The following is a 21,358-nucleotide window of genomic DNA, read 5'->3' as shown; positions in this document are numbered from 1 at the left end:
CCTTTTATGAGCACCAACTGTTGAAGTGCCATTCACTCTACTCAAGTTTTTAACACACTGAATTGGTAATCTTCACAATGTTCTGCAATGTGAGTAGGAATTATTTACTTCAATTCATAGATAAGGAAATAGCCTCAGAAGTAAATTAACTTACTCCTAACTTACCTAGCAAGTAAGGAGTCCAGCTCAAATGCCACCTCCTTTCAAAAGCCTTCCAGGGTTACACTGACCGAAGTGATTTCCCTTGCTCCCAGAATCCTTTAGCAGTTGCTTCTCCCTTATTCAAATTTAGCTTTTGAGATCTTGGGTTATCTTTTCTTGTGTTTTTATCTTATATCCTCAGCTGGATGTTTGTTCATATGTGTCCCTAGGACCTAGTTTAGATCCTACAGAGTAAATTCTCAGTAAAGGTTAAGTCAAGGCATAGAAAGCAAAGCTCTGGATCTGGAGTGGTCCAAGTTCTTCCCCATTCATGTAATGACACTAACTTCTGTGACCTTGCACAACAGTGAGCTCTCCAGGATAGGGACCCTGTTCATCCTGCCCCTCCTTTATTCCTGGGCCTGAGAGTTGCATGCATGGATGCACAGACTTCACCATTTAGAACCTTATTTTTCTCATCTGCATTTTGAAAAATAGAATTGGATGATCTGAGGATCATTCTCCATCCAGATGTTAACGTGGTTTTGTGAGTCCGAATGATTGCTTTTCTCCACACCAACATGATCCTGAGCTACAGAGTTTCAGCCCAGGAAGGCATAACATAGCTTGTCATTTCTAGTTTGGTGGCTCTGCATGTCAAACTTTGTCCTGAACTTGTCAAATTGAAGACTAGCCCAGGAGCTTTGCCCCAACACGTTCAGAAATCCTAATACCACCCTCATCCTCTCTCTCTCTCTTTCTCTCTTTTTGTCTGTTTTTTTCCACACACACACATACACAGACACACAAACATACACACATAGACAAACACCATGGTAAGATAATTTCATCTGAAGTACTTTCTTTAGGTTTTACATTTTAGCATCCCTTTAACTTATAAGTCAGCAGTGATTTGTAGGAGGGAAACTGTTGCTCTTTTAGAAAACCCCGAGTCCCTATTGTTGTTCATAACCCATTGGATGCGTTTTATAGGCACAAAGAGTGCAAGAACGAGCCATTGTTGTGAAAATAGAAACCCAAGGGTTGCTCCTCTGCTCAGTGGGAAAGGCCATTTTCATCCCTAGGGGTTTGTTAACAAAGACCACCTCCTTTTTTTCTGAGCAGTTCATTTATCATCCTTACCCTACTTAAGTCATTTCTTCATTTTTTTAAATTAAATCTCTATTCACTTTATGCTTAAGAGAAGAAAATGATTCAGAACACATTGACAATACCAATTATATTGTGCCATCCATCGAATGGCCAGTGTGTAGCAGGCATTGTCCAGTGAGTTGCGTGAATTATTGCTCTCATCCTCACAACCTCCATTATGTCCAGAGAGATTAAGGCCCTTACATACCTGTCCTCTTCCTGTCATAGAAAAGCTGAGGTTCACACTTAAGTCTCTGATATTGGACTCCCACCTCTGACCAGCTGGGCCTTCATCACTAAGACTGTTTGGGAAGATTCAGCATTTGAGTACATTCTGGAATAGTTATGTGCTTATAAGCTGCCTTCTCAGCTTTACTAACAAGTTGTGAGGAGAGAAGCCTGGCCTGGGAACAGTGTAAGAGCATGTTTAACACATGCAAATACATGCATACGTATACACACACACACACACACACACACACACACACCCCTTCAAGACTGGATTTAACTAACTACCTGGCCATATGCTACATCCAACATTGGGCAACATGCTACAAAACACATTTGGGATATAGCAATGGGAACCTTTGAGGACTATGAGAAACAGCAATCTCTAAAGTGTCAATTTAAGCTTTGAACACAAAGTATTTTACCACAAGGGTACAGTTCCAGAAAAGATTGAGATTTTTACCTCTGGAGCCCTCTTGTTTGAACTTTTATTTTTGGACATATCCAGTGAGAGACAAATCTGGAAAGTCCAGTTTGAAATCTGTGCAGAAAAAAAAAAAAAAAACAGATTATCTGAAGTTGAGCTTAAAGAATGAGAAAATGAGTAGAAATAATATCCTTTTGTATTTGTGTAGCACTTTACGTTCAGTATGTGTTGTCAGCACATGTAAGCAGTGGACGAGGTGCCAGAGGCCTCTTTCCCACTCCTGGCTGTTCCTCAGCTCATGCCGTTGGCAAGCCTCTTCCATCCTCTGGGTTTGAATTTCCTCATGTAACATGAGAGAGTTGGACCACTTGTTCACTGAGGTCCCTCAGACTCAGGCATGCTGAGATTTGATACCAGTAAAAAGGGGATAAATGTTATTTTCCCCCATCTGCCTTACCTTAGCCTGCCTTGTGTAGGGCTGTGGAGATACCCCTGCCCTTCCTTACATCCCTATCAGCTATAATCTCTCTCATGTCTATTGGTACTTGAGCTGACAGAAACCCACCAAGTTCTCCTGGGAAGACACTTGGCTTAGAAAGATCACAGTTGAGTTGAGGGATTCATGGGCCATTTTAGTTTAGATCAGATAGCAATCTAAGGGCTGTTCCAATTCAAGATTCTAGAATTCCATAAAAGGCCACCCATTAGGGTACACTTAGAGAAACCCCTAAGCAAATTCACTGGCTGCTATTTCAACACTTTGTATGACAGTGCTTTTTGCAAGCACCTTTGTTCCTAGAGTTTGATCTGCACTGCTATTAGGATGCCTGCATGCAAGAGGGAACCGGCCTTGAGTTTGTTTGTTTGTTTTTCGTTTTTAACTGGTCTGGCCTCAATTATTTTCTAGCATTTGAGGTTTTGGGCATTCCAAACTCATAATGACTCATTTTAACTCATGATGAACCTTGTTCTCTTGATATGCATTTTAGAAGACAAATCTGACCTTGAAAACAGTGTGATGCAGAAGAAAATAAAAATCCCCAAGCTTTCTCTTAATCATGTAGAAGAAGATGGAGAGGTTAAAGATTATGGGGAAGAAGATTTACAGCTTAGACACATCAAGGTAACAAAATCTTTTCTTTCTTTGGAAGTATGCGGGAGCATTTTCAGATACCTCATAGATAAAGAATTTCAGTCTGGCTTCCTCTCCCCATGTAAATGTCCCCTGGTATCAGAGGCCATGATTTTTTTCAGGGTAGGGAAAGCATGGGACAACTAGTGTGTATTTGCCTTGCTGGCCAACTTTCCAGAGAGCCCTGATTCATGCTGTGCCACCAAGCACGCTCCTGTTTGCATAGTCTGTGCAGTGTCATCGCTGTTGGAGGTTTGGAACGGTGTGTTTCTCCTTGGCCCACAGCTCTGGAGAGGCCACTGCTGAGCTCCGACAACGTTAAGCAGCTGTTCTTGGGGAGAAGTTTAGGGCCAGTCACTGTCAGATTGCCCCAAATTGCTAAGGCTGGACTCACTGGAAAGTGCACGAGGTTCACAAAAGGGATCTGTGAGACCTTGGGTTAGATGAAAACGTTTGCATGAGGTTGTATTTTCTTGCTGTGTGCCCCAGTTGGTCTCCAGCCTTTACTTTGGAAACTGCTGAAAATCTTGTTCGGCAAGCTAGCTGTTTTCTTCTGTGCAGTAGATACCTGAGAGGAAGGGAGAAGGAAGATAAGGAAATGGGATGTCTTCTGCATTGCCCATGGTCTGATTTTGGACACAAGGTTGAGGGTGTTCCCAGGGAATGTAGCTGAGTTCAGTTCATGGCATTCACTGTACTCCTGCTATGGGCCTGAGCCTGTGCTGGTACCTGGAGCCATTAGCCAGACATGGTCCCTGCCTCCAGGGGTCTCACATTATTGTGACGCAGACATATTGTAACGATCACTTTAGATAAATGATAAATTCATCTACACTGGTAGCACCTTATCCCAGCAGATAAAACGACTTAAGATTTTGTCATGTAACACAATATCAGAGTCATAGTTTCATTGGGCTGGGTTTGATTTGGTTTGGTTTTCCTTAAATTTCCTGAAACTTAGTGAGAAGTGCCTGTCCTCAGTCGTCTGCACTTCCTACAAGTGCCCCAGTCAGGAGAGCTCCTAACCCTACTACCCTGAGTGAAAGAATTCATTTGATCCTGTAACTCTCACTGCCCCTCAGTAGAAGCTGTAGCTACCTGAGCTAGAATTTCCTCTGGCAGTAGAACCCCAAGCCCTGGGGGAGTCCTGGATAATTCTTTTGTAAATTAACTTTCTTCTCTCTATCCACTGCCTTGCTGAGGGAGAGGCTGGCAGACGTGGGGGGAAGGAGCCTTGTACTGGAAGTTAGATTCCAAATTCTGGTTTTGGCTCTGTTTGTATCTCACTATGTGACCCTAAGTGTAGTCCTTCCCCTCTCTGACCCTCAGTTTTCTCACCTGGAACATGAGGAAGTGAAACTGAAAGTACCTTTCAGTGCTAGAATTCTTTGAACTTTTCGGTTGAGTAAACATTTTTCAAGCCCCTACTGAGTGCCAGTTCTGAGTGAGTAGGCAGAGGAGGAACAGAGAAAATATGACATGTTTTCTTCCCTAGATTAGAGTAGACTAGAGTTTTTAACATCCTTTCCATCTAAAGCATTCTTGATGAAAAGTTTACATGGTGAATTGCCTTAGGGGAGGAATTTTTTGTTTTTGTTGTTGAAGAAATTTGTGACTCCTCTGGGATCAGTTGGCCTGGCCTGATTTCTCCCTGATTCTCCACAAATACATATTGAACACCCCCATGCGCAAGCCACTGCCTAGGCATTGTGGGTGGGCTGGGGCCTGGGGAATTGGGAAGGGTGGTCATGATATATGCATCCAGGAGGCAGAGTGGTTAAAGGAAAAAGTGCAGGCCTGGGAAATCAGTATCCTGGTTATGACTTTGGGCAAGCCTCTTCCCCACTCAGAACCCCATTTATAAAATTTATAAAATGTTTCCCCATTTATAAAATGAAAGGCTTTGACTAAGTGTTTGCACAGGTTTCTCCAAGCACTGATGTTCTGTGATTCTGTGATTTTAGGATTGTCTGGGGAAATATTGAGCTGCAGTCCAAGAAAGTCCCAGCTGCCCTTGCCTGAACTGATTCTCGTTGTCCTACACAGAGACCTGAGGGGCGGAAGCCGAGCGAAGTGGCGCACAAGAGCATCGAGGCCGTGGTGGCTCGGCTAGAGAAGCAGAACGGCCTGAGCCTGGGCCATAGCACGTGTCCGGAAGAGGTCTTCGTGGAGGCCTCGCCAGGCACAGAGGACATGGACAGTCTAGAAGATGCTGTGGTGCCCCGGGCTCTGTATGAGGAGCTGCTGCGCAATTACCAGCAGCAGCAGGAAGAGATGCGCCACCTCCAGCAGGAGCTGGAGCGGACTCGCAGGCAGCTGGTACAACAGGCCAAGAAGCTCAAGGAGTACGGGGCACTTGTGTCTGAAATGAAGGAGCTCCGTGACCTCAACCGGAGGCTTCAGGACGTGCTGCTCCTGCGGCTTGGCAGCGGTGAGTGCCCCAGCAGGCCACCTACCACTCCACATGGGTGGAATGCTTCATCCAGATCCTCTTCTGGGAGGGGAAAGGGGAGAGTGAGACCAAGTGCCCCGGAGGCTAGGGAAGGACAGCCATTTGGCTTATCAGTTGTCTCAAGGAAGAGTCACTCCCACTCATAGTGAATCTGATAGGAGCTTATGTATGCAGCAGCCTCAGCTATGGGAACATTGGCGAACATGGGTCAGAGAATAAGAGCTGACAAAATATTTGTCACTGCTCACTCATTTATGCATTCATTCAGCAAGAGGCAGTAACAGGGATTGTAGGGAACCTCTCCAAGGAAATTTCAGGATAGTAAAAAGAAGTAGACATGATCCTAACAACATGTATTAGTTTAAGTCAGAAAGTGATAAACGCCAAAGGAGAATGCTGACAAAATGATATGAGAGTTCAGGGCTTGGAGTGGTTATTCGTAACTGAGGGCATGGAGAGACTTCAGTAAGGAACTGAGGTTTGAAGGGTGGGCAGTGTTTCAAGGCACAAGAGGAGGCTGAGCAGCACTCATGAGCATGGGAAAATACCTGGAGCACACTAAGAGGAATAATGCAAATGTGCTTTGAGGACAAAAGATGGAAGGACTTGAAAACGACCAGCCTGGGATGTCTGAACTCGTTTTGGTAGGAATGGAAAGCATTAGAAAGCTTTGAGCAGGGAGGCACATGACCTTAGGAAGATGAATATAAAGACGTATAAAACTCCTTTGGTTTGCTCACAGAACTTTAAATAGGTTCTTATATTGCACTCTATTTTAACTAATCAGGTTTTCCAATCTAAAGTGGTTTAGAAGCAGGGATCAAGAAATCTGAGAGGCAGCAGCCTTGACTGCCAGAAGAAATGACTGCCTACCAGAGAGAGAAAGACAGAAAAATGCTTTCAGAACATAAGAATCCAGAACTGTAAAAGATAGAGCCCAGTCAGTATTGAGGAAATCAGTATAACACAAGTTCATTGTCTCCATAGCCCCTGAAGACAGTAATTGATAAACTCTGAGTCAGTGTGCTTTGCTTGAAGAAGGTGGTAATCTAGTCTAGGAATATCCTCAAAGTTTAAATAAAATATGGTTTTGCCCTTATGAAGGTTTTCATTATCTAGATAATATATTTAGATATGAAGCTTCATTCTTCTTTGATTTATTCTTACCCTAATTTACTTATATTTGTAGGTGTCATTTGCTTCTTAAAGTATGTCCCCAAGGTAGTGGCTCAGTAGATCTTTGGATGGTCCAAGGAGTCAGTAGAGAGGCCTTTTCATGCCCTTGTCATAGAAAAGGAAACTACATTGGGACTTCCCCAGAGTCACTTAGGGAGGCAGAGGTAGAGTTCTGTCTCAACTCTAGTCACTCAGTTCATAGGCTGGAGTTTGTCCACTCCCGAACTCTACCATTGCTTTGGCAAGTCAGTGTCCCAAATCATAGTCTACAGAGGTTCACAGGGACACGAAAAGTCACATATGGTTTGCAGCTTCAAAAGTTAGTAAAGTTCTTTATTAAAACAAAATCTCAAAGAGAAATCATAAATGTAAAAATTTGTAAAAGCTATATTGTTCTTGTAGCGGTGATGGGGGATGGGGATAACTGAAATTTTCGGAGAGGAAAAAATGTTTCCCAATCTTAAAGTGAATAATTTGTATTTTCAGTGTGCTTTGTATGCTATGCCTTTTATAAACTTCTTGGGGGCTTGTGGGGAAGTACACCAAAAACAGAAATTCTTCGTACTTAATTCAACTCCCAGGGAAACTACCTGTTTTTCATGATTATGAACTGAGTTTAAACTCCAGAAACCACTCCTAAGCCTCTGGGGTGGTAAGACACCCTGCATTTTACATCATTAGATGCCTCTTTTAGTCCTAACACATGTAGAAAAACTTGACCTGAAGCATAGTTTCAGTGTCTTGATCTTTCTAGGCTCTCCCATCCCACAGGCCTTGAAGGCCATTGCACAGACCACTGGATAGCTCTTCCCTGATCTGAGTCACCATCATCATTACAATGGGTTGGACTCAACATAAATCAGCTGGAGCCCCAAGTATGCATAGGGCACCCACCCTATCCTCTCAGGACTGCAGGCATCCTGGAAAATCACACCCACTGTCCCTCATCTGTGAAAGCTTAAAAGTCTATTGATTAACACATGTTAATAGGAGAATGGTAATGTGCCAAGTTCCAAGACAAATCCACAAGAATAAAATAAAAGGGTCCCTACCCTTAAGAGGAGGTTGTATGTTTTCATGGCCTGGATTCAAATCCCAACTTCCCTACTTCCCAACTCTGTGGCTTTGGGAAGCTCATGTCCTTCCTTCCATTCTTCCTTCCTTTCCTGTGACCGTATTTTCTTCCATGAATACTTGCTGGTCTCCTGCTACATGCCAGGGATCTTGCCTAGTGTAAGAATTCAGTATATTTGCAATACAGACCTTGCCCTCTGCCCTTGAGGAGTTTAAAGTTTGATGAGGGAAACAGATCCTGAAACAATCAGTGACAGCACAGTACATAAATGCCATCATAGGGACAAAACCATAGAGGACTGTGGGACAGCAGAGGGAACTACCCACCAGATTTTGAGGGGTCAGAGAGGGAAGGCTTCCTGAAAGAAACACGTTTTAGGCTGGAGCCTGAAGGATGAATTTTTGTTACCGAAACAGGAATCAGTAGATGGGGAGAGTGAGGAGCAATTTAGGCAAAGAGCGTGTATGTCTCTGACCCTCAGTGTTCTCATCTGTAAAATGGGAATGATCATATTACAGCCTTGTGACACACAGCATAGTGCCTGACATTCTGTTAATGCTTGATTACTGTTAGCTCCTGTTCAACATCATGTAATGGAGGAGCTAAGACAGGGTTAACTTTGGCTTTTAACTCAGGCACCCCCAGCCTGTAGTTGGCTATATGACCTTGGGCAGGTTAACTAACTTCTCTGCCTCAGTATCCTCTTACAATATTGAAGATAAGAGGGGTTATATATGTTTGTTCATTTGTTTATTCATTCAGTCAGCTAACTTTGACCAAATGCTTTCCGAGCCTAGGAACTTGGGGATATCCAAAGAAGACTAAGACATTGGGAAGCAGGAGAGGGTAGTGATGGAGGTAAACATGTTATTAAAACACAGAGTGCCAGTTCTGTGGGAGAGGTTAGCATCTGAAGGGAGAATTCTCTCGTGGAAAGTCTAGTAAGATATCCCCTTGCTGTAACAGATCGTGATCTATAAACACCACTAAGAAGGCAGAGAACAACCAGAAAGCAAATGAGAGACCCTTGTTTGACTCATGGCTTCACTTGCCCTCTGATAAACACGTCCTGGCTTAGGGTTGATGTAGGGCTCAGGCTTTGCCATTCTCTGCCCCCTGGGCCTCATTTGAGTGTTGCTCCTGGAGGCATATCCTTGAGTATTTTTATTTGTCCACCTCAGCTAGGGGCCTAGCTCAAGGGCCTTTGTCTGGCTTGGGTGCTGGATCATTCACACCATAACAGGCAAATTCAGGGAGGCCAACAGGTCAGGAGGTGCTCAGTTTTCAAAAGAAATCTACCTGCCTGGAAGAATCATTATTTACTCACCCACGTAGTGGCGTCCTACGAGTGGTAGAGCAGCCGCCTGGTCTTTTCAGACTGATGGGGACTCAGAGTGGGAGGCGGGTCTGTTAGCAGCCAGGAGTTATAATGGCACACCTTGGGGAGGTTGGGGTCAGAAAGGTGGAGCCACACCCAAGGGTGGGGGATAGCAGCAAGAGAGTATGTTTCAGAGGCTTCACTGAATCGTACACGTCTTCATTTGTACATTTATTCATTCTTTCATTCATTCCACACACAAGAAAAGATGGGTTTAATCGGAAGTATTCCAACATGGAGTCACGGAGTTGTGAAAGAACTTAGGCTATAGACTGTCACCCTCATTTTGCTGATGAGGAAACAAGCCCAGAAAGTGTCACTGGCTTATTCCTGAGGGTCTCCTGACCCTGTCCTGTGTGCCTCTCTCTGGCCCCTCACCTGTATGACCTTCTTTAGCTCTTAGACTTCAATTTTCCCAACATGGGGGTGTCCCCTCCATCCCCGTTACTCCCCACAAAGGACATCATCTCTCTCTGTAAAACAGAACTTTCCTTGTCTGTGATCTTAGCATGGTAAACAACCCCACTGTCCTCCACTGTCAAAATTAAATAAGGAAGCATATGTAATAACTTTAGCCCTGTGACCCCTATATTGTAAGTGTTCAATAAATGCCAGTCCCCTTTTCCTTTTTCTCCCTTTCCTGCCCATCTTCCCCCAAATAAGGAAATGCCGAGGATGCAAAAAGCGTGGTGATATTCCAAGGTACAGATGTTTTTCTGTGTATATTCATTTATTCATTACTTTATTCAGTGAACAGTTATCAAGGGTATCCTTTGTTCTAGGACTGGGTTAGGTGCTGGGAATAACGTAATGAACAAGACAGAGTGCCTTTTTGAAAAACAATACACAAGTAGATTAGAATGGTGTGTTTAAACGGGGCATTGGCAGCCACAGAGAATTTTAGGGGATGAAGGGAAGCGGAATAATAGAGACCCAGCTGGGGGAGGGTAAGCCCCCATGTGTGAGAATGGAGTAAATTCTAGGGTCTCTCTTGGTTTCTCCTCAGCTAGATTCCCTGTTCTTAGAAGGCAAAGTCCAAGGCTACGGTGTCCTCCCCAGTTTGTTACACTGTAAGTACCACTTAGATAGTATAATTCATTGTGGTGTGACTCGGGTAACATTAGTTCAAATAAGACTCTCAAGGGCTCTGTGAGGAATCCAAAGAGGAGCAGATGTAATCCTTGCCTTCAGGATGCACACAAGTCTCACAGGGAATACGTACATGTACACAGCATGACACCAGGCAAATAAAATCAGTGTTGTAATTGCAGGAGGGAGGCAGATGATGATATTAGATTTCGTGTGTGCTGTGTCAGGGAATATAGGCAAAAATGATGAATTCTAACCAGAAGAGGCATAGATAACTAGAGTAATAACAGTAATTCACATGTGCATGGCATTTTACCGGTTTCAAAGCACCTTGACATTTTTATCTCATTGGACAATTCTGATAGTCTTGTTGCAAGGCCAGGTAGGGATTATTATCTCCATTTTAGAGAGGAGAAGGCAAAAAGAAGAGATAATGTCCTGTTGGCTAGATCATAAGCTGGCTGCAAGTTTTGAAAAAGGAGAAAGCCATTGTGGCCTGCATATCTGTTTCAACTTTTTAGAGCTGGATCACTAACACCTCTGTAACCCTCGGGGTTTGTACCTTGTGTGCTGTCCAAGGTCCGTTAAAATACCAGCTTTGATCTTTAAAATCCTTTGCAGTCTGAACTGGCTTCTTTAAGCCCAGGTCTCTGATAGTGCCTTAGAAAAGGCAGCTAATGTCAGCCAAATGCTTCATGCTGGTTTTCTCCTGTACTGGAGACAACCTGGGCTTCAGCAGCAGATATTACTTGGGTTTGAATTTCAGCTGTCTTAATTTATTACCTGTGTAACTTCATACACATTTTTTAACCCTTCTCAGGTCTCTGTTTTCTCCTCTGTAATATAGGTATCTTAAAGCTCACTACATACAGACAGGAGAACCAGCTCAGTAATTAAGAGCCCTAATGGGCTCTGAGGTCAGAAATACTGGGGTTTTCAATCCCAGCTCTTCCAAATTCAAATTTTGTTGCCTCGGGCAAGTTACTTAACTTCCTCAGCCTTAGTTTCCTCATCTGTACAACAGAGTGAATGATAGTATCAACTATTATGGTTTTTAAAAGGAGCAAATGGGTTGGGGGCAGTGGCTCACACCTGTAATCCCAGCACTTTGGGAGGATGAGGCAGGTGGATCACGAGGTCAAGAGATCGAGACCATTTCCTGGCCAACATGGTGAAACCCCACCTCTACTAAAAGTACAAAAATTAGCTGGGCGTGGGGGTGTGCGCCTATAGTCCCAGCTACTCGAGAGGCTGAGGCAGGAGAATAGCTTGAACCCGGGAAGCGGAGGATGCAGTGAGTCCAGATCATGCCACTGCACTCCAGCCTGGCGACAGCGTGAGACTCTGTCTAAGGAAAAAAAAAAAAAAAAAAAAAAAAAGGAGTAAATGAACAAATGCAGTAAAGTCATCTGCCTAGAGGCCAGCATATAGTAGGTGCTCAGGAGGTACTGCATCAAGATGTAGAATCATTTGAAGATGCGCATGAGAAAATGTGTTATATAGTGCTTGGCACATCGTAGGCACCCATTATGCTACAGCAGAACACAGATGCGATGGTCTGGCATGTCTTAATCTTTGGTCAACCCTGAATGACTCCTAGAGATTTCCTATTTCCCCTTGTAAGTCCTTAGAAATCATATTGGAACAGTCTATTTTACAACCATGCCTGGACTTGATTTCAAGCTCACTGGTCTGTAGCTTATAGAATTTGTCCATTACCACCCCCAACTTTTCCTGGGCAGAATTCCATCTTCCCATCTCTAGCTCTCAAACCCCCATTTGACCTCCTGGATTTTTTTAGACATCACTAGTTGTGGCTCAGTCTTCTCTTTGCCAGGACTCTCTTCCTGGGGCCTGTTTGTCTCAGAGCTCTTTCCCATCTCTTTTAGCCTCAGTTCATTCTCACAATGAGCAGGAGTACTATAAAAAAGTTGGGCTTTGAGAAAGGCCCAAAGCAGGTGGACAAGAGCCATTTTGTCTAGTTAGGTGTTTACATCTCCCTTGTGGAGGTGAGGCCCAAGAGGCCCACAGTCTGCCTGCCGGTTTACAGTTAGTGGTGGGGCAGTTTCAAAAACTATTGTACCCTGCTCAATTCAGATGGCACGAAGAGATCTAGTAGTAAGAAGTGGAGTAGGTGCTCTGAAAAATATTGGTCATCATCTACTTTGAAGGACTTTTTTTGAACTGTTGCCCAAATTAGAATTAGCCACAGTTTAAAATAAACCTAGATTATTTTAAAAGTTGATTTCAGGCTTGCTGAACAATTCAGGGCCCTCCTTTCCCTTTCTTCCTAGACTCCGTTTTCCTGGGGGCATTGGGGATGGGGTTGAGGGACAACTCCAGGCTGCCCCTTTTCTAACAACTGCCTAGGTATTTAGAACATCCAGAGGAAGTTGCTAGGCTTTTCCCCATTGTCAGAATAGGAATGTGTTTCTCCATTAGAGCAGGGTTTTGCCTTCCATATTGCCATGTAACAGGCTTGTTTTCTTTTGGATTTGCCAGTCAGGAAATGGAGGTGGGAAAGTGTTCATTACAGACAAAGCCTGGTCTCTGGAATACCTGCTTTCGGCCAGACACTAAATACTTTCCATATATAAAACAACCTCAGCAGTGGATAAAACAGGCTCAGAGAGATTAGGTTAACTCGCCTGAGGTCACACACCCAGGAAAGGGTAGAACCAGTTTTCAGAACTGAGGCCCCTCTTGCTTTGCCATGCATCAGGCAGTCTGATCACAGAGTCCCTCAGCCATGTGCTTCTGTGGCACTGTCCCTTTTGCCTGCCTCCTGATTAGGCCTTCTTTGTTGGCCATTATACCATCCAGTACTGCCGTGCATTCTGTGACTGCAGGACCCTTGAGCTGTTAGATGAATATTTCCTGCTTAGTTTAAAAGCCCTCCACATCTTAAAAGTTTCAGCCTTACCAGGCAACATGGCCTCAAGATACCAACCAGATAATTCCTGGAGTTTTCTTAGAAATTGCCACTTTAGAGAGAACCGAGTTCAACCTTTCACCTCTGTCTTATAGAGGGACAGCTGAGGCCCAGAGAGTAGAAAAGACATATGTATCTATGCCATGTGGAATCAGAATATATAGGATTTCATGAACCCAGTATCATGAAGCAGTGGAACGTTTGTGTTCAGCTAACATGGATGGATGGAATTAGTTTGGCTGCCAGGATTCAGCAGGTCCCGGAGGCTGGCCATACCCTCCCTTGCTGCTCCAGGGGACACTCTGAGTGTGGGGGGTAATTCTTAGAGTCCTAGGACCTTAGTCCCATAAGGAACCCCAGAGTTCACCTCGTCTAGCCTCCTGTACATGACAAGAAGCTTTCTTTAGTCTCCCTGCCATGCAATCACTCAGCCTCCAGTAACATTCCCCTAGAGACAAGATGCTCACTCACTTCCTCCCAGTGCAGCCTGTCCCACTATTGGACAGCTCTGACTGTAGGAAAATGTTTTTGTGCAGGGAACATTATTGGATCCTTCCTCTGTTCCGAGCCCTGTGCTAGGCACAGAGACATCAAATTGTTAAGCCCCCTTTGTGACCTTAAAGAAGTCACAGACTCATCAGCAGACTGTGAGGTGATGCAGGGTGAGCCTTACTTTGGTCCTGAGCTCCCAGGATGTTGGGGAAGGATACAAAAGAGAGCTCCTTACATGGCTGGGGTAGGAGAGTTGTGGATGGCTGGAGGAGGCCCCAGGTTAAGGGACTATCTCAGGCAACAGGAGAGCCTAAACAAAGGTTTGGAGTTGTAGGAGAGGCTGGCTTATTCAAGGAACTGAAAGTAGTTCTGGTTGGACGGCACAGTGAAGGGCGGGGTAGCAGGAAGAGATGAGGTTGCAGATACAGATGAAAGCAAGCAGAACTACCCCAGACCCTCCTGCAGGTGGTTCATGGGGGCACTTCGCCATTGGAGTGGCCTGGGGTGCAGTCCTTCAACTCCCGAGTTGCTGTTTTCCTCTGAGCCAGGTGAATCAATCAACAGCCATGTAGCAAAGATGAATCCCATATGGTCCCTACTCTGGAAGGGCTCATGGCCTGAAGGGAGTATCAGCTGAGGTCAGGGTCATGGATTGATTTGTTGGACAGACATCCACCATGTGATCAAACTTTGCCTCCTCATAACTCCTGCCCTCGGGCACTCACTGTGCCCACAGTGGTCCCTCAGGAACCTGGGAGCAGCTCTTGTGCTGCCCACCCCACTTGTTCCCACCACAACTCCTTAGCCCCCCAACCCAGCCAACTCTGGTCCATTTTACATGCATTGAGCACATGTGTGGGCCTTCAGTGCTTCTCTGACAGGGCGTTCTGCACCTATCCTGCCATTTGGATACTCTCTGGGCACAGATAGTTGGGCAGGAGGAAAGTAGAAGCAGCACAGATGAAGAAGCAGTCCAGTCTTCCCTGGCCACCAGAGGATAAGCTCAGAGCTCCTAGAGGTGACACCCTATTCCCCTTCCACCGCACCCCTCACGATTGTGGAGCTTTTCACAGACCCCCAAGGAATGTCTGAGAAAATCAGAGACTAGTTGAGGGTCACACAGAGTGAGCATTGGGCAAGACGCTCTGAAAAGTACAGTTCACTGAGGAGGGGCGGGGCAGTGGAAAGAGCTGTCTTTGGAGTCTGACGACGCTGAACTTGAGCACTCACCACCTGTGTGACTTCTGGCAAGTTATTTTACTGCTCTGAGTCTTTACAGAGATAATAAGGTCCATTTTGTGGGACCATCATGAGGATTAACTTCTTTCACTAAACACATGTTTAGTGAGTGTTCTGTATGAAGGACATTGTGCTGGGTGCTGGGGATATAGCAGCGAACAAGACTCCTCATCCCCTTGGTGTTTATGTTCTAGTCAGGGAGATATTAAACAATCACCTGACAGTGGGCTGAAAAATGCTACAGAGAGAAAAAAGAGAGATACATTTGATATAAGACACTTAACAAAGAAGACATTTGTAGGTTTCAGCCACCTTTCCTTCTCAAATATGTCATTTGAAATGGGCATCTGCACTTCCTCAAAGTCGGGGATAACCTTGACCCCCAAGACTGGGGACCCGGGCCTGCTTGTTTTACCTCTTTCTTCCTGGGTGGGCTTCTCCCGTTTGGAGCGGGGGCTCTCTCAGATCCATTTCAACTCTGCCGCTCTGTGGTTCACATTCCCTGAGGGTGTGGCCCCACTGTGGAGGCATCTGTGTGAGCCGCTGGGATCTCACCTAATCCGGGATTCATGCTAGAATTTTTTTCTCTTGCCTCTGCCCAACAAAGTCTGCTCCTGCCCTCACTCGAAGAAGGCACTCAGAAAATGGAGAGAGAGAGGACCTGAAGAACCCCGGCCTCGCTACTCCCCCACCTCCCCAAGATGTCACCCATCCATCAGAGCCCCAGTCAGAGATCACCACTTTCCCGAAACCTTCTAGGATCCCTTAACCAGCAGTGATCTCCCCCTCCCCAAATTCATGCAGATCATCACGTTGCACCCCTTGTGCACAGTGAGCCTGTGGTTTGTGCCACTTGCCTTCACCTTATGAGAACTATCCCACCCTAGGGTCTCATACCCAACAAGCTCCTCTCATCCTCCAAGCCCCAACACATAAGTTTGTGACCATCCTTCTGAAGATTTCCTAGTTTCCTCCAGAGGCAGCACCCCCTCCTTTGCTTCTGCCCCAGTTTTTTTCCTAATACTTGTTAGCCACATGGGTGGTGGCAGTCTGCTGCCTGTCTCTTTCCACTGATAGACTGTGAAGCACCCACTTCCACCTAGCCCAGGGCTGGCACTCAGCGGTACTTAGTAGATTCTCACCAAAGGAATGAAACCAGATTTGTCTGTGTTTCACTGGAAGCCTAATGGGGCTAAGAAACAGAAGCACAGCTACAGCAGCAGGTGAGAGCAGCTGATGACTTCTGAGAGGGTCTGAGAAGGTCCACAGAGGGGGATCCTCCTACCCAGCTCTGGAGGCATCTTCCCTAGTCTTTTTCCAAGGCCTTTGTTTAACTCCTTCATTGTTAATGTAGCTGTTCCCATGCCCAGGTCCTTCTCAACAGTAAAATCATCTCTATTCTGCCAAATCTAGTACTCCCTGTGCCACAGCAGATGTTCTGTATGCATTTAAGAATTTTGACTTGATTTACTTTGCATTTTTGAAGAAAATAGGATGGTACTTATTGCAGAGAAACTTCCTGTTTACTTACAGAAGTAAAAGGATTTAATCCTTTTTTCTAAAAAAAAAAAAAATATATATATATATATATATAAAATTAACCTTTCTATTTCAGCTGAAATCGGAAATATTTAGTGTCCAAACACATATATGTTTGAAAAAATAGGTGATTTCTCAACCCAGAAGTCACACAAACATAAACATTTGTGTTAATCAGAAAGAACAGCATTAGTCCAGTTTATGATACAACAAGAATAGAAAATCATGTAATTTCATATATTTGTTGCCCCAGCAAACACTTACAAAGACCCTAACTGTGTGTCATGCTTTCCATTTTAGGGAAAAGCCAGTAGGGCTTAACAGAGGCAAAGTAAATAACAGAACCAGGATCTTTACCAGGTTTTTCTGACACTAAATCTATTGCTCATCCGTCAAATCAGAGTTATTTGTATGCTCTGTAATAGTGCTTCACATGTTAAATCTGAACTTCCCCAGAACAGGAACATACTTTGTCTCTGGGTCCCCAGTGCCTCTTACAGAGCCGAGATCTTGATATGCAGTCAGGGGTTGTGAGATGAATGGGTTCATGAATGATTGAATGAAAAGACAAGTACTACCTTTCATGCTTTTAAAAAGCTTCCTTTACCCAGCTGAGAGGTTTCTTTCCATGGAAGAGATATTCTCCCCCAAATAAACCTCAAGTGTGTGTCAATATCGGAATGCAAATGGATCAAAGCCCTTTTTTAAAAAAAAATTCCTACTCTTCCCACAAAGTGAAAAAAGTTCTTTTGTTACCTAAAATATCTGCGCCAGATTGTACAATGCTGTCTCTTAACGCAAGTGCTTATTATTGTGGCTAATTTGGTCACATGTGTTTGAGGGAGAACAATGCCTCAGAAATTTTTTAAAAGCAAAACAGCAATCTGAAGCATTTGTTGTAATGAGATGTAAATTGCCAACATCAGTAGTGGAGCCGACTAAAATTTGCAATGAAGTGATTTTCCCCCCTCTTAAATTAAAAGCACTAGGGGCCCTCCCTGCTCTCCCCGAAGAAAACACATGCTTTTTTGTTCCTCTTCTTTCCGATCCTGTAATGCTAAACATTGCGCTCTATTGATTGATTCATTCCTTCATTCATCTGCCATTTTGCCCACTTCTGTCTGTTTTGTGCCTCAGTGCTAGGCCCTTCCAGAGGCATCAGCAGCCTGCATGGTGGCTTTTGGTAACCCCCATTTTGCAGGTAGGAAAGCTGAGTTGCAGAGAGGGTAAGATGACCTGACTTTAAAGTCATGAGCTGGGATTCAAACCCAGGTCTCCTGAAAAGTCCCTTTTAAGATGTACCTTTGGCTGGCTTTTCAAGCTGACCTTCTGTAGACAATATCCTGGAAGGAGGAGGCTGTTGCGGAGAGCTTTTGCCAGGTGTTAAGCAAATGGTGCTGACTGAGAAGTGTAGAAAATAGTTTTTCTTGAGAGCCAAGATCTCAGTATAGTAGCTTCTGTATTTGACAGAAGTTTATCAGTCCCATAGGAGACCATCGTGAGCCTTGAGGGGACCATCGTGAGCCTTGAGGAGAGTGGGTGGGCTGTGGAGTACAAGGACCTGCTCTGTGCTGGGCCTGTGCTAAGCACTAGGGGCAAAAGCAGAACAGCAGGGCCTCTGTTTCACAGAACCTATGGTTTAGTAGAGACGAACTTAAGCGCACAAGTGTGACTTGTGTGGGAGTGGGTGGAGAGGGAGTGAACGACTATTTACCAAGCACCCACTCTGTACCAGACTCTGAAATCATTGTTCCATATAAATATATGAATATATATATACACACACATATAATATATATATAGTTATCTGATTTAATCCTCAATCTTGCCAAGTCACTGTTATCTTTCCTTCTTTCAGGTGAGACAACAAGATCAGAGAGGTTAAGCCATTATATTTATGTGTACATTATCTCTTGAGGATAGAATGTGAATCAAGCACTGTGCCAGGTGAGCCCTGGTCTCTGACAAAAAGACACAGTCCTTGGCTGCCCTCAAGCCTCCTCTCTGACATAAAAAGACACTATTTTTGGCTGCCCCCTCCTCCTTTTGTAGGGGAGACAGACATAGAGATGAATGAGCACATCTGATTACTATGGTAGAGTGGGGGCAGAGGGGTGGGGAGAGTCCAAAGGAAGGTGGAGCTCTACTACCCAAGGAAGATCACAAGTCAGCTAAGCAGTAAGTGGAAAACCCTGTACTTAAACCCAGTATTTGGAGCTCTGTCTCCAAATCCCAAGCCAAGGGCTAGAGAGAATTATTTACTAGTCTTTGAGGGGATAGGGCAGCCTCATTGAAGAGATGGCATTTGAGTCAGGCCTTGCATCACTGGTGGAGCTTGTGTAGGTGGACATCTGTAGGGGCAGAATGTTCTGGACAAAAGGAATGGCACAAGCAAAGACTAGGAGGCAGGAAAGAATGGTATATGTGTGGAGAGGATTAGGCCAGCCACTTTGCCTGGAATGGAATCTGACTGTGGGAGGGGACCAACAGGATGGAGCCGGAGAGGTGACTCTCTCAACCCCTGCTCCCTCTGATGTCCCTTAGCTGTCCCTCTGTAGACAGTGTGATAGCAGAGCCCTTTGTCTGGAACTGTGCCATCTGAATTGTCCATTCTAACTAGATGCTTCTGATTTCTAATTAACAGCCCTGATTTCTACTTCTCGGACTCCAAGAAAGGTTACAGACATTCAGAACAGCTTCCCACCTGCCCATGCCTCTACCCTCAAGCACCTCTGCTCAGCAGCAGGACTTTACTTAAGAATCTTTGTCACAGCCCATTAAAGTCCCTCTCTTCCTCCCCTCTCATGTCATGAAGAATTTACTAAGAGCCTGTCATGTACCAGCACTTCCCTAGGCTCCAAGATGCTAAAGGGAGTAAAGCTTTGCTATTGAAGAGCTTTATAGTCTAATGTTGAAAACCGACAGGCAGACGATTGCAAACATAATTTGCTAAAAGTAGTCACAATGTAGAGACCCCCCTACCTGGGAGTGATGACAGTCAAGCCTCACAAAGGAGACACCTGAGCTATGTCCTAAAGTCTAACTGGGCGCTTGGCAGACAGATGAGGTAGTGTTCAAGGCCAAGACAACAGCACAGATGCCTGGAACAACATAATATTTGGGGTACCTGAGCAGAGGTGAATATTGGTGGGGGAGGTGAGAAATGACCCTAGAGGTAAGGAGGCTGGTTGTTCTGGGCCTTATGGAGGCCATGGTGTGGGACTTAATTTTGAGGGTAGTGGGCAGCCTAAGCAAGGAAAGACAGGGTCATGTGGAAGATCCCTTTGATGGCCTTTATAGAGATGGATGGGAGAGAATCAACTGAAGTCACGGCTATACTGGATTCATTCTGTTGTCCAGCCTCTCATGGAAGGAAAAGGAGGCTTTAGAGGAAGGGCACGTTCTTGCTAAAGATGACTGTGAGTGCGTGGCTTTCATGGACCTCCTCTTTTCAGCCTATTATTTTTTTTCTGTTGGCTGAAGGTCAGACCTGGAAGAGATTTCACACACCAACTCAGCCATGTGCTTTAGGGGAAATTTAAGTAATTACCTCTTCCCAGATCTGAGAAAAGATCAAATGTCCCACTTGAATTTGTTTGTGTCTCAAAAATTTAACCTGTGATCCCACCCAGAGAGAAGAAACTTTGGTATTTGCTTCTGAAACTTTAGAATTACTCATTCATTGTCGTCATTGTTTTATTTACTTAGCACACATTTAGGGAGTGCCTACTCAGCGCTAGGTGCTGGGGACAAAGGAAAGAATAAGACCTAGGCCCAGGCCTTGAATAGGTCCTGCACATCTTATTGGGAGGTGCTGTCAGAACGATTACAATGCTATTGGTCCTTTGCTCTGCCAACTTCTGTATCTGTAATTTACTCACCTGTGGTCACACAATTAAAATATAGCATAGCCAGGAATGGGACCTGAAATCTCTACCAGAAGGAGTCAAGCTCTTTTATTTGCACTGTTCTGCTCCCCAGTCATCTTGCATTCAGCTTTGTGCAAGTTTCATTTGAAATCTTAGGGTACTACAGAGATTGCATCTTTCAGTTAGCAGCTGCCAGCAATTCAGGATTGATATTCTCTCCTGGGAAGCTGTATCATGAGGAATTTTAGTAACAAATTCACCAGGACCTTCACTGCCACCAACCAAAGTCTAGGATGTGTCAACTGAACCCAGAGTTGCAAGCAGATTGTTACAAAGGGCTTTAATATATAAAGAGCTTTGTACCCAGTTTTCCACATGGCTAGGATAAGAGAAGGCTGGTCTGTGAGTTCATCTGTTATCTAAGTTAACATGCACGGCCAGAGGGAGCTGCTGTGGCAGCAGCCAAATCTCTGATCTCAGTCAACTCCTGAAATGTTTGCATGGGGAGAATTTCCAGCATGTTAAATTATGTTGGCCTTTGAAGTTGTTCTCCCACAAAAGTTAATCAAGTCATTTGGCCTTATTTACCCATTTTCATCCTGTTTCTCTGCCCTTTAGTAATCAACACACAATAGGTGATTTTTAAAAACAGTCCATTTTTAAAAGCTAATGGAGAAAAAATAACCCCTTTAGAAACTATCACCATTTATCTAGCTTCCTTTCGCTGTTTAAACTGCATGTAATTTGTGTTGATTGCATTAAAATAAAAATCAGAGTAGCTGCTGGATCAGGCAATCAGGGGCTTAATGTGTATTGTGTTTTAATTTCTTGGTTCAAATGCTCCTGTCTAGATACTAGGTCTTGGGGAGGGGGAGGCCTTCACATTTTTGCCCACACTTTCCTAAGCTCCCTTCTTCTGTTACGGCCTTCTCCACTGTAAGATACTGAGGTGAGGATTTTGGCAAAGACACGATTTGCATATTCCAGTAATTGCCACCCCTTCTTCTCCAACCCAGCCTTAACAGAACCTCTTTCCT

The 21,358-nt window shown here is 44.6% G+C and overlaps 2 protein-coding genes across 7 annotated transcripts in view; both read left to right on the top strand.

Annotated features, from left to right (window-relative positions):
- Positions 1–21,358, top strand: part of AGBL4 (AGBL carboxypeptidase 4) — a 1,466,214-nt gene that overhangs the window by 1,220,848 nt on the left and 224,008 nt on the right. The gene's annotated exons all lie outside the window — the stretch shown is intronic.
- Positions 1–21,358, top strand: part of BEND5 (BEN domain containing 5) — a 259,459-nt gene that overhangs the window by 222,990 nt on the left and 15,111 nt on the right. The window contains exons 3-4 of the mRNA XM_050802317.1: positions 2,938–3,071; positions 5,127–5,511. Coding sequence (XP_050658274.1) covers positions 2,938–3,071; positions 5,127–5,511 — 519 coding nt within the window. The remainder of the gene's footprint in view (positions 1–2,937; positions 3,072–5,126; positions 5,512–21,358) is intronic.

Source organism: Macaca thibetana, chromosome 1, assembly GCF_024542745.1.
Source record: "Macaca thibetana thibetana isolate TM-01 chromosome 1, ASM2454274v1, whole genome shotgun sequence".
Lineage (NCBI taxonomy): Eukaryota > Metazoa > Chordata > Mammalia > Primates > Cercopithecidae > Macaca > Macaca thibetana.
Note: the sequence above shows the minus strand (reverse complement) of the source record. Positions and strands in the feature narration are given on the sequence as shown.